General features: G+C 41.2%; 1 protein-coding gene across 1 annotated transcript in view; it reads left to right on the forward strand.

Moving 5' to 3' along the window:
• dnah7 (dynein, axonemal, heavy chain 7) overlaps positions 1 to 13,447 on the forward strand; it is a gene marked incomplete at both ends in the record, with an annotated part of 88,680 nt that overhangs the window by 61,096 nt on the left and 14,137 nt on the right. Inside the window, 7 exons of the mRNA XM_080037993.1 lie at positions 419 to 573; positions 2,224 to 2,414; positions 4,427 to 4,560; positions 4,674 to 5,009; positions 7,197 to 7,323; positions 7,602 to 7,796; positions 10,127 to 10,219. Coding sequence (XP_079894119.1) covers positions 419 to 573; positions 2,224 to 2,414; positions 4,427 to 4,560; positions 4,674 to 5,009; positions 7,197 to 7,323; positions 7,602 to 7,796; positions 10,127 to 10,219 — 1,231 coding nt within the window. The remainder of the gene's footprint in view (positions 1 to 418; positions 574 to 2,223; positions 2,415 to 4,426; positions 4,561 to 4,673; positions 5,010 to 7,196; positions 7,324 to 7,601; positions 7,797 to 10,126; positions 10,220 to 13,447) is intronic.

Raw genomic sequence — 13,447 nt, forward strand, 5'->3', positions numbered from 1 at the left:
TGCCAGGGATGCACAACACCCTGAAATATATGTGCATATTTGAGTTGGAGACTTTACTGTCAAGGCCTCACTTTAAAGTCACTTTGAGTACAAAGTGGCACATCTCACCCCACTCTCCCCTATATACACACAGTATACATCACAAGGCTTCTGCTTGTTGTGTGAATGAGGCAGAAACGTTTCTTTCTAATCACAATACTATGGGCCCTGGTGAGATACCCAACTGTGAGCTGTCTAACTGTGCTCAGAGTTAATGTTCACCCCTCAGCTTCTCTCTACATCTCAATTCTTATCCTCCAACATCCCTCCTACTGTTGTGATGTCTCATGGTTAACGGTTACATGAGCTCTCACTCTGACAAAACAGCACCGTTTGATTGCCTTATACTGTGTGTGTGTGTGTGTGTGTTTGTTTGCAGTAACGCCAGACGGTGGCCTCTGATGATCGATCCCCAGGGCCAGGCCAACAAGTGGGTGAAAAACATGGAGAAGGCCAATACCCTGCATATCATTAAACTAAGCGATGGTGACTTTGTACGCACTCTGGAGAACTGCATCCAGTTTGGCACGCCAGGTGAGCACAAGTTTTTCTCTGGTTTGATGTCTCTGCTGTTGCTGCCAAGTCGGCTTGTGAATGTGCCTCACCCACATTGTTGCAGTTCCCGTTACCGCCTGCTGAGGTCTCTCTTCACCAGAGGGACTAATACTGGCTCTGCAAATAGTGTTTTAGTCCTTTGTTCTCAGTTCTGCAGTGAGAGAATTCATATAAGCAATATTTCTGAGTAAGATGTTCCATGAACCTTTATTCAGGACTACTGCACCATTAGTATGCCAAGTCATACAGAAGCCCAGGGGTGAAATCAATTGTGTTTTCCGCACTCAATTTTTTCCTGCCCAGTATCAGGGTCATATTTGCATGTGTAGGCAGACGTGACAGTTTTTTCTTTTACTTCTAGTGTTTGTTTACTCGTGATTCTTGTCTTCTTATAGGATTTGTAAGGGGCATGTAAGGGAACAGCGTGAGACAGCTATACAGCCATTAAAAAGACATCTAAATAACGACCCAACTCAGCCAGCAATTGGGTCTTTTCTTACTGGCAGACTGCAAGGCTAACAGTTCAGAGAGTAGCTTGTCCTTGCAGGGTGCAAAACAGTCCCTAAAGGCGACAGTACCACCCTCTGAAGCCAAACCTCTTACTTTATAGTTTCCAGGCTTTCTAGTCGTTTGTATAGCAGCCTATAATTCAAATGATGTGCTAGTATTCTTTACATTAGCATGGTTAAAACTAATGTTTCCCTGACACATCTCTTGTTAGGCTAGGGTAATATTTATTAAATAATACAAAGTACCCTTTAATCTGTTGATATATGAACTATATTGATTTCATGTGAGGACTAAAGGATGCTCCAAGCAAGTTGTAAAAGGTTGAACTAATCTGGTTCACTATTTTGTTAGAGAAAGTTCTTCAGCTGTCATTGGCACTGAATGCTGTATAAAAACTTTGTTATCACCTCAAGGCATAATATCAATTATAGATGTGCTAATGTTCTTAACACGGGAACAGCATTATCATACTTAATGTGAGATCACATTAATAATGATGTCTTGGGAATAAGATATTTGAAACGGATAATGTTTTACTTGCTTCATTGTTCTCTAAGTACTGCCCATCATCCACAAGTTCATTGCGTTTCTTGAGCTGCTTTAGAAGTTTGTTGTTGAGTGTTAATCACAGACAGCTGGAATAAGCTGAAGGTTTTTGCTCTTTTCAAGTCTTATAATATCACGGAACAAATATATAGATGCCATACAAGAACTTTTAAAGCAAGATGCATGAAGAACTTTCCAGACTCAGAAGGGTGGTCACATTGACAATGAGAACTTTAAAAGACAACAATTTGACAGCAAAAGTAATAATAACATTAGCTACTGAAAAAAGCAACTGTGTAAATAAATGATTAGCTGACCTGATACAAAATGGATCTACAGTAGTAGTAGCCCTCACCATAAGTTTTAAACTTCGGCTCCTCAACAACTAAAATAACCGAACAAAAAAGTTACATTTTATACAAAACATCATATGACTTTCTCCTCCCAATGCCTTGATGCTCCCACATCAAATACTGTATCTTGTAACCGTGTGAGTTTAATAATAAGTCTGAAAAGTCTGCTCTCCCTGTTAGAACAAATATCAATAAACAAAACTTATTTTTTTTTGTTCAGTGCTGCTGGAAAACGTTGGTGAGGAGCTGGACCCTATCCTGGAGCCTCTGCTGCTCAGACAGACCTTTAAACAGGGTGGTGCAATTTGTATCCGCTTGGGAGACTCTACCATTGAATATGCTCCAGACTTTCGCTTCTACATCACAACCAAGCTACGCAACCCACACTACTTGCCTGAAACCTCCGTCAAGGTATTGTATTGGCAAACTGCCTCTGGTGCTGCTCTATTTTTTAGTACAGCTTCATACGCTTGAGATTGTAGAAACACGTTTTATTATTAACTTGGAGAATTCAGTGGTTCTAATTCTTACATTTCTTACACTACTAGAAGCATTTCTTGCTGTATTTAAAAACTTGTACAATACAAGAAGGATAGATCAATAAGGCTTTCAGTACCAAATGTACTTGAATGAATATCAATGCCAACGCCCCTGTAGTTTGAAGGTGGAGTGAGAGATTATTGAGAATGCTTGTTGTCAAATCAGTTATTGTCAAAATCAGTGAATATCTCCCCACAAAAAAATACAGTGTTAACACACAGCCTACCAGTAAACTGGTATGTTGCTACAAATGGCTTCTTTTTTTTTTACAGTATATACCCTTTATTTACATACCAGTTTCCAGAAGCAGATTGTGAGGAGATATTCACAGATTTTAACAAAAAGTTATTTTGACAACAAGCGTTCTCCAGAATCAGTGTCTCCACCTTTAACTTTGTAGTGTTCATTCTACAATGTTGACACCAAAAAAAAACAGACCTGTTCCTAACAATATGTATTTGAGTGTTAGGGATTTAATAAAGTCCTGTTATTGCCACCACTGCATCAACTGTCCACACACACCAGTCACACACGAACAGACACACTCAGACAGACAGACGGGAGCCTGCATGCACCTTTAGTCATGACAGTGTAATCAGAGCATTCCCTGACAGTAGCCACATGCCTCGGCGGTTTGCAGCAGGTGTCAGTGTAGCTGTAATGAGCCCTGTGCAATCCTCCATGCCTCCTCTACCTACCTCTTCTATTCAGATGGAATTTGCACATACGCATGCTGATGTTAGCATTTAGCTCAAATAGAGCTTCACAGAGCTGCTCGCATGGCTGTAGACTCTTGGAGCAAATATTTCATTTCACCGACATATTATTTTAACATGAAAGACTTATTTCTTCTAACAGATGAGCCCGTCTTTTTTTTGTTGGTTCCCACCTAATGCATCATATCACTCAAATAGCAGCATGTTTTTACTTTTACCCCAGCAACACAGTGAATCATCATTCACTGATACAACCTCCCCAATTCTCTTTTCTTGGAGAGGTGTGTACTGAAAAGGCAAATTTCATTGTGCTGTAACGGTGCATATGACAATAAATCTATCTATCTATCTATCAATAGAATACAGTCTCCAAAAAAAAATGGAGCATTAAAGTAAATTGCATTACAGAGAGGCAAGGGGTTTGGAAGCATTACTGAAGATCACATTTCAGGCATCTATTTTCAGGGGCCCTGCTCTTTATGGGCAGCTATTAGATAGATTCAACTCATTTTTCACAACTCGCTCAATTCTTCTTTTTTCCCTCCCCTTTCTGTTTAAATCATTTTTTTTTTGCCTACAGTTAAGTACACAATGAGGCTTCCATTATCCCCATTAAACCCCATTTGAAATGCAATTCTTTCTAATGCAAGAGGACAACCATCTAGTAAACCAGGCGTTATGGAGCTCTTGGGATGAAGGGAAGCCAAGAAGGAGGGTGCATGTGTGAAAAGGACTAACCTGAGATTTATATGGGCTCTGAGTCTTTACCACCAGCTGAGTGGCTCCGCAGCATCAATAGAAATAGAATTAGGTCCCGGAGAAGTGCACTCGTTTATTAGGGCAGAGAGTAGATAGCAGATATAGGCTTTTAACCTCCAGGTAAGTGCAGAGCAGGAGAACTGAGGCTGTGGTAAAAGACACTTGTTCACTTCTATTTGCAACACTTTGCAGAAAAGAAAAAAAAGTAAATGTATCCTACCTGTACTTTGCCAAGGCTGGAGTGGTTATTAGAATTGATTGTATAGGAGGTTTGTGTGGAACATAGCACTAAAGCCGGGATGCACTGCATCTGTGAAGTACCTCACTTAAATGTGCAAGAGCAAAGGTGGGGCAAGACACCCTAAAACACACAGACACACAGTATATTTATTTCTCCCTGTGCTGTAGGTGACCCTTCTGAACTTCATGATCACCCCAGAGGGCATCCAGGACCAGCTGCTGGGCATTGTGGTGGCCCGGGAGAGGCCTGACCTGGAGGAGGAGAAACAGGCTCTCATCCTGCAGGGAGCAGAGAACAAAAGGTACAGAAGCACTCACCAGGCTCAGGGCAAAACATTTTACGTATCAAACGAAATCTCTCCTTCCTCTACGTGGAAACTGCAGACGTGTTAAATTGTCCTTGTGTTTTTATTAGACAACTGAAGGAGATCGAAGATAAAATCCTAGAAGTGCTCTCCTCTTCTGAGGGAAACATCCTTGAGGACGAGACTGCCGTCAAGATCCTCTCTTCCTCCAAAGTGCTAGCCAATGAAATCACAGAGAAGCAGGCTGTGGCCGAGGTCACAGAGCTAAAAATCGATGAGACCCGCAAGGGCTACACATCCATTGCCGTGCATTCGGCCATCTTGTTCTTCTCTATTGCTGACTTGGCGAACATTGAGCCCATGTACCAGTATTCCCTCACCTGGTATATTAACCTCTTCATCGGCTCCATCGACAACTCAGAAAAGAGTGAGGACTTGGAAAAGAGGTAAGCACGGCTGCCAACTGGACAGCTGAGGAAAGTTACTGCTTTTACTCAAGTAGGGGAGAACGGGGTTATATGTCACATGGGTTGGTTGTCACAATCGTTATATCTCGGAACTAGAAGGCGCTGTCTGTGAAATTTTGGTATGTAAATACCCAGAATTGGGATCAGAGGTCACCTACATAATCTTCCTTGGAGTTAAACTGCTGAATTTGAGGTGAGAGGACTGTTTTTCATGTCAAATTGAAAATATTTAGCTCCTCAGTATTTTTCTTCTAGGCTTTTAGACAATGGGTTTATAACAAAACACTTGTTACCCTAAAAAAAGTGTGAAGGGTAAACTATTGTTTAGATTGTGGTTAGCAAGCTAATTAGTTGCCAGATGGTTGTTGGCCTTGATGCTAGCAAGAAATTCAAGTTGGGGTTGTTCGTCACATTTTTTGGGGGGTTGGTTGTCACATGTTATCCAAAGGCTGCAGCCAGAAAAGGAACCCAATAACGAAATAAATTGTCAAGCTGTATCCTCACTGACACCCCAGAGAAGGAAAGAATAGAGCAGGAAAAGGCAGCTAGCATGCAAAAGAAAAAAGGGCAACAAAATCAAAACAACTCAGTGCATCCCAAACTAGACCAGCTGCCAAGGCTACAGTAAGTTATGTAGGCCTATTTGTCAACTTGACAATACAATTAAACTTTCAAATGTAGTTCTGCTTTCTTGCCTTCTTTTTAAGATGATTCCCATTAAGATAACATTGTGTCAAACAACCCCATAGTGTTTGACAACCGACCCCTTGATGGGGTTGGTTGTCACAATGTGTAAGGGTGACTTTGATGATTAATTTCTTCTTTATTACAATAATTTAGAAAAAGTGAGGGGTACACATTTCAAGCCAACGCCTTAAAGCCACTACGAGTAACATTTAAATATCTTTTAATTAGCCTCATGTTTCCTCTGATAATCATAAATTACCTTTAACAGCAAACGAGACCATCAGTGCAAAGAAAGACGTTTTTATATCGTTTTTATTACTGCATTTGGTCTGGTCGCACACCGAGTCCGATTTTCGGTTTGCCCGTGCAGGCTGTATGGTCACATATTCGTATTGGTCGCAGATTTCAGTGTAGCGCAGCAACGCGATTTGAGAAGCCTATCCCTCCAGGGGAGGGAAGGGGAGCGGGGGCCTTGTTTGAGACAGTTATTTGTCGTCATAATGACTGATAACGGGGCTGAACCATCAAAGAAAGAAAAGAAAATGCAATGATAGACGGGCGGGAAGAGGGCGTTGCCAAGCAACGTGTACACAATTTCACGGGAGCGAACTAGACTGCAGTGTTTACTCCTAAATGAATGAGCGCTACTAAAACAGAGTTTAATTTGCTTCACCATCATCAGATGACCATTATTCATCTGAAATAGTCATTATTTACAACAACATAAACACATTACCTCATCGTGATCCATACTAACTGCCCTTTCTCGCTTTCTGTGCGGACACAGAATCTTTCAGCTCCGTGAGAGTAGTTAGGTGACACTGCATCAGCTCATTGCAATCAGGTGTGTGTGGCACTGACTGGCATTAGTTGATGCAGTGTCACTAACCACTCTCACGGAGCCGAAAAGAGTCCGTGTCCTCACACTTTCAACACACGGACATGCACTATATTGCGTCCTAATTATTTGACACTGGCACGGCCTGCACGCGCTAGAAAACAGCTTTATGACTGCTGGCGTTGTAAAAATACTACCGCTTTTGTCCAAAGGGGCCGCCAAAGGACAAAGTTACTCGTAGTGGCTTTAAGCTTCAATTTAATGTAGGAATGACTATTGAAATATGTTTAGGTGATGAGCAATTCTCACTAGAGTAAAAAGTGTGCCTACTAGCCCCGGTCTCCCCTACTGGACTTAAAAACTATTTTGAGGTTACTTTACTTCATTTATATCAATTTGTATACTCCTACTGTGCTACATTTATCTGAAAGCTGCATTGGCTATATTTTTATAAGAACTTCGAAAAAGTATTTTTACAGAATGGTATTGTTACAGGTACTACTACTCCTCCATTATGAACGCATGTGTCAAATAATTAGTCACCTAAGCAGTTCATCAACTGTTTAAAAGGAATGTAAGATTAGTAATAGTGCATGAGTATAAATACACCATATTATTAAAATATTTGCTTGTGTCTTCAGACTACAGATCCTGAGAGACCACTTCACCTACACACTATATGTCAATGTGTGTCGCTCGCTGTTTGAGAAGGACAAGCTGCTGTTTTCCTTCGGCCTCAGTATCAATCTGCTCATGCACGAAAAGCTGGTATAAATATAAACACACACGCAACCATTTACAACATTACACGTAATAAAACAGAAATTGTTTGGAAAATCTTTAATATTGTGGTTTGATTGGTTAGTTACTAAATTGCTAGTTAATTGCACACACTGGTTAGCCTAAACTTTCACTGTCTGTCCTCCTCCAGATTAGATTATTGGTTTATTGTAGTTTCAATTTGCAGTTTTACACCAATATAATTCCCCAAATGAAATCACTTCAACCTAAACATTTAAACTGCATGACTGTAATTAATATCATAGGTGGATGAGGGTGAGTGGCGCTTCCTTCTGACGGGTGGTGTGGGCCTGTCCAACCCCCACTCCAATCCTTGCACCTGGCTCCCCAAGAAGTCCTGGGATGAGATCTGCCGCTTGGATGAGATGGAGAGTTTCAAAGGTCTGCGTCATGACATGGCTCACCTCAGGAACGAATGGAAGAAGGTCTACGACAGCCCAGTGAGTGTCATCAAGCTGAGTTGCCGGTCAGGGTGGGGCCTCTGTCTGTTGCTATCATACATACTATATATCAGTGATGGTAAAGAAACACTGGCAAAAGTTAGTTGTTTTCTGCGCTTTGGCTCTTTAACAAGATTGGTACGGTTAAATGCCTGCTGGCTGGAAAATGAGGTTAATCCTCAAATTTTTTAAATCAGCATACACAGATTAAGGCAAAAAAAAAACTAAATACCCAAGAGAACTTAAAGGAAAAGAAAATCTTTAAATCCCCCAGAAATGCTCATTTAGTCAATATGCACATTATTATGGCTGGCATGGATGGTGTCTTTTTTAAATGTAGTGACTTTTGGCTGATAATGTGGTCATGGATTGCAGTTAAGGAGGTTAGAGGTGTAAACTGGGCCACATTTCACTAAATGTAAGACCACTAAATAACTCATCTAGTTGCAGCAGAGCATTTGGATTCACGAGGTGTCTATAGGGCAAATGGTGATGATAGTTTGGGTTTTTACCAGAAATGTTGTCAACATACAGTTAATGTGAACTTATAGACCAAAGGATTGGCCCGAGCTTTAGCAAAGTTTTGCCTGTGAATGATAAACCAACCTTGCATCAATGGGTGTTGTGCGTTGCTTGAATTTACTGATTTAATTATCTAACTATTTAAATCAAGGAAAGTCTGTGTGTCTGTCAGTGTGTCTGTCATTCCTCATTTTTCTCCTCAACGGCTTGACCTATCACGCTGAAATGTCACATGGCCCTTCAGTAAATACCTGGACAGAGACTGATGGAGCCATTATTTTCTCATTTGTCATTGCAAACGTTGAAGAAAAGCTTGATTTTGTGTGGAGCATTTGTGCTGCGATCGCTGCCGAAAATCTGGGCATGCAGAACTGGGCCGACTCATTTCACCAGTCAAATATGGAAATAATTTTGTTTCATAATTTCTAGCTGCCAAACTGGCCTTATAATTATTTTTATTTTTCTACTGCAGTATGATAATACTGTTTATGTTATCTTGTGTTATCCTATTAAAAATCACATGACGTTTAACACTTTCTTTGAACTATTTTTCTGATTTAGTGATACATATTCCCCAAAGGTTTAAGTGTCATGTCTGATAACTTTTATTAATTTCAATGTAGTGCAGACAAAGGGGACAGGCAAGAAAGAAGGCAGTAGGAGGAAAGTAATTTGCCTGTCATGTGTAGATGATGCAAACATGCACCCTTCCTTCATCTTTGAATGATAAAGAATCTAAAATTCTAAAATTTTATCTAATTCAATCTTTTCTGTTCCCATTGTGCTTGTCACATTCATGAGATCTAGATGGCAGAACAGCTGTTTAATCAACGTGTGGTGCCACAAACAAGCATGTGTGAAGCTAACATGCTTCTCTTTTTGCTGTCACATACGAACACACACACACACACACACACACACACACACACACACACACACACACACACACACACACGTCACACACCACCTTGATTTATAATCAACAGAATCCGCCACAACACTTCTATCTAATTAAATCGAGTTTGTTCCAGTTGTAGAATTCACATTTATTCAATCTTGATGCAAGAACAGCTGTTCAATCAAGCGCACTCAGGTTCACGAACACGCAAACACGCTCCTGCACACACAAAGAATCCCCAGGAGATCCTAAATAAGTGTATCCGCCTCAAAGCACCTGCCAGCACACATAGCCAGGATTCTCTCGACAAACAGCCTGGGGAAAATAATTCCAAAAGTTCCCGCTACCATTGCTCACTTCCTATGCTACACTTGTTCGACAAATTAATCAAGCATATTGCTCTGACCTGGTACCCAGTGGCTTCTCTTTTCCCCTACCTCTTCCTTTCCACCACACTCCCTACTTTTTCATACATATTTATCTATCTCCCGGCGTAATCTCCTCCCCACTCACATTACAGATTACCCCTCTTTTTGCTTAATTACACTGCTTAATCTTGCAACAGCTCGATACAATGAAACCCCACCCCAGAATGTCCCCTTCCTCGTCCCCTCAAAGAGAAATTGACTAAAAGGCATTCATCTGAATGTTTCTTAAGGGGTAACCTATTGAGGGATGTGCCTTCTCTTCTGATGAATAAAAATGACTGACTCCTCTCATGTTACAAGGCTGTTATAAATGTCATTAGTCATATGCCCTTTAGGTCCTCCTCTGATTTTAAGGGTTTGTATTACGGGCCAGTCACTCATGTGTTGGCATTGGGATAAAGTCTGTATAACATAATTACTACATCTGAAGTAACTCCTAGATAGTTTGGTACAGTCTGAATTCAATATTTTGTTATCTGCAGACCCCCCATCTGACTCCTTTCCCCGAAGATTGGCAGGAGAAGCTGAGCCAGTTCCAAAGGATGCTGGTGATCCGCTGTCTCAGACCAGACAAGGTCAGTTCATGAGCTGTTTTCCCAATAAAATAGGAAACTATAGGATGTTCAGTTGTGAATAATGTTTGAATCCACTTTACAATAAGGGTACATTAATTAACGATTAGTTAATGCTGAATATAGATAAACTAAGCATTACCTAACTGTTAATAACTCCTAAGTAAATGCATAATTAGCATTTCCTAAGCATTATCTATGTTATGCTTAGTTAATGCTTAACTAAGTAACCGTTAATATATAAGATAATGGGCCGGTTTCGCAGACATGGATTAAGCCTAGTTCTGGACTAAATTGTACTTTCAATGGACAATCTCCATTCAAAATTCTATTTAGTCCAGGACTAGGCTTAATCCATGTCTGTGAAACTGGCCCAATAAGATTTAACGACGCATTAACTAACCATTAATAGCTTAAAGAGGGCCTATGATACTTTTCGACTTTTATGACCTATAAACGTTGTTATAATGACTTATAGTCATGTTTAACCATACTAGAGTATCAAATAATTACGTACATGCATTTCGACGTATTCCCTGCTGACCGTCTGGGGTGGCTATGCAGAGCACTAAACACTATGGCAGCCGGTCGAGAAACAACTTGTTCAAATTTCCGGGTAGTTTCTGTCACGCTCGGGTAGTTTCTGTCATGTTTCCATGTATGGTAATGCTGCTCAGGCAAGCTCCGGCTGCATGCCCCCACCTTCCTGAAAATCTCCCGCTGCTGGAAGGAAGGTAACCAATCACAACGGAGTGGGGTTTGCAGCAGGGGGGGGAGGGGCGGAGAAGCTCAAAACAGTGTGTAGAGAGAGACTGCTGTGCTCGCTAGGGTAAGAAGAAGAGTGTCCCGAAAATCTACATAGTTTTTTGTGATGTGATTCGTGTCAGGTTGCTCTATAGCAGTTTTTAACAAGAAATTAAGACCAGAAAAGTAGTATAATAGGATCTCTTTAAACTAAACATCAACTAACAGTTAATTAATGTACCCTTATTGTAAATTGTTACCTAATTCTTACTATATATACGTCAGGATTATGAGGACTGCCTTTAAAGGCCAGGACACACCAGTCCGACTACCCGAAAATGGAGTTTGCCGATCCAGGCAGCTACAGTCTTCCCGTCGCGGCCAAAAAAGTGCAAAGAACACACCAAGCCGACTGCTGACTTTCCGTACGCTCTGCGCTTGCGCGGGACGTAATGTCTCCATAACAGCAGGCGGTGCTAATCTGTATTGTGGCCCGAAAAAATACGGAAGCCGGAAATTATGGGACGGCTCTCTAGACCATAAACATAGATAGAAATACGTATTTATATTTATGGACCATAAAGAGCACCATTTTTAGCAGAGAGTGTCGAGCATGGTGTCGAGCAGTCAACAAGGGTTGATGCATGTGAGTACTCGCTGAACGAAACAAACAAACACATTAAAACAATGGCTAACTGTTGTTAGCTGTTTGTGCTACCCGCCTCACTTCCGGGCTACACTGATTCGCTAGCCCTCCACAAATCAAATTGCTCCAACTGAAAGACTGCCCGCCGCCCAAAAGAAGCCCGACGACATCTACGACGACCGATTTCTCGGCACACACGAAACAGATTCGTGTCCCGCCCCCTCCAGACTCTACGACGGCGATAATCGGGCCGGTGTGTCCGGGCCTTAAGGCGAAGACACACCAGGCCGATAATAGGGTGTCAGACATCGTCAGAGAGTCTGGAGGGGGCGGGCAGGGCCGCCGCTACCTATACGCAGGGTACGCAGAGCGCGTAGGGCACCAAGTCCCTGGAGGGGCCCCCCAAAAAAACAAAAATGTTATAATTTTTTTTTTTTTTTTTTTTTTTTTTTAGATTACAAAGGAAAAAGAGATGTTCCGGGGGCCCCCCAAAATTGAGATTCCTTAAAAAATGTCATGATAAACATTACATTCCATAAAAAGATATCGATTAGTTATGAACTGTAGGGATGGGAATCGAGACCCGGTTCCTCTCCAGAACCGGTGCCGAGTCAACCAATTCCTTGGAATTGTTAACATGCCTGCTTAACGATTCCGCTTATCGGTTCCGCTCGTTGCAAATGCACGCTGCGTTGTTTCGGTTCAGAACGCAGCAAACGTTGAGACAAAATCTCTCTAAATGTTGGTTGTATTCACTTCACAAGACAACAATACGGCCACTTGCAACAATTGTAAAGTTTCCATTTCGTCAAATGGCACGCGCACAAGCACGAGCGCAAGCGAGCAGACAGCGATCATGATGGTTAAACGTTTAAATGTCTGCTGCCTACAAACAAAAAGCACTGACTTTGATAACTTGATGGAGTGATCGATGTGCAAAAAACATCCGGCACATGTGTCTGATGACGGGCCGTTATATTAATAATAAACAGCGGGCGGGCTTATAAAAAAGTAAGAGATAAAAAGGCGAGAGCCTTTTTCTTTTTACTCCCGTCAGCTGTTCTAATGCACCCTTTACGCACGGTGGTTGAGACGAACCCAAAACAACACACAGCGGAACACGGCGGTCCGGCGATAAGGAAACAGTAGCCTACACTAAAGTTAAAGAAGAAACTTTGTAACTACACACTTAAAATAACGATCTCTGCCCATACAAAAAAAAGACTTGGATAACTTGAGGAGCGACCGATGTGCAAATGTGTCTGATGACGGGCCGTTATTTTAATAATAAACAGCGCGTTGCACATTAGAACAGCATGCACATAAAAGATCTCGTATCCTTCCTGAGAGGGCATACATGATATTTTTTCTGCAAACAAATGGTTAATTTTCCAAAGTTGATAGTTGGTCTTATCTTTACAGAAGACTTCTTTGTATTTTTTTTTATGTCAGTTGAATTTTGTTTCAAGTTGAATGCAAATGAGCACAGTTAATATTCCAAAAGGCACAAGCTCTTCCTTGACTGTTTTCAGTCTGTGTTTTTAGGGAACATAATGGCATTTGGGCTTAAAAAGGCAAACTTTTTTTTTATCCGGACCAATTAATGTGAAAATTGACAATTTCCTAATTCTAAAGTACTCTTGATAATCTTTGCACACACTAGACACACTTCTGATCAGATATTTAAGCAGGTGAATACAAATAAACAAAGTTCTACTTATTTTCTCACACAATGAGAATCGATAAGAGAATCGATAAGGAATCGTATCGATAAGCAGAATCGGAATCAGAATCGTTAAATTCTTATCAATTCCCATCCCTAATGAACTGCCCCACCGTTG

This window comes from Ammodytes marinus (assembly GCF_949987685.1).
Source record: "Ammodytes marinus genome assembly, chromosome: 12".
Taxonomy (NCBI): domain Eukaryota; kingdom Metazoa; phylum Chordata; class Actinopteri; order Uranoscopiformes; family Ammodytidae; genus Ammodytes; species Ammodytes marinus.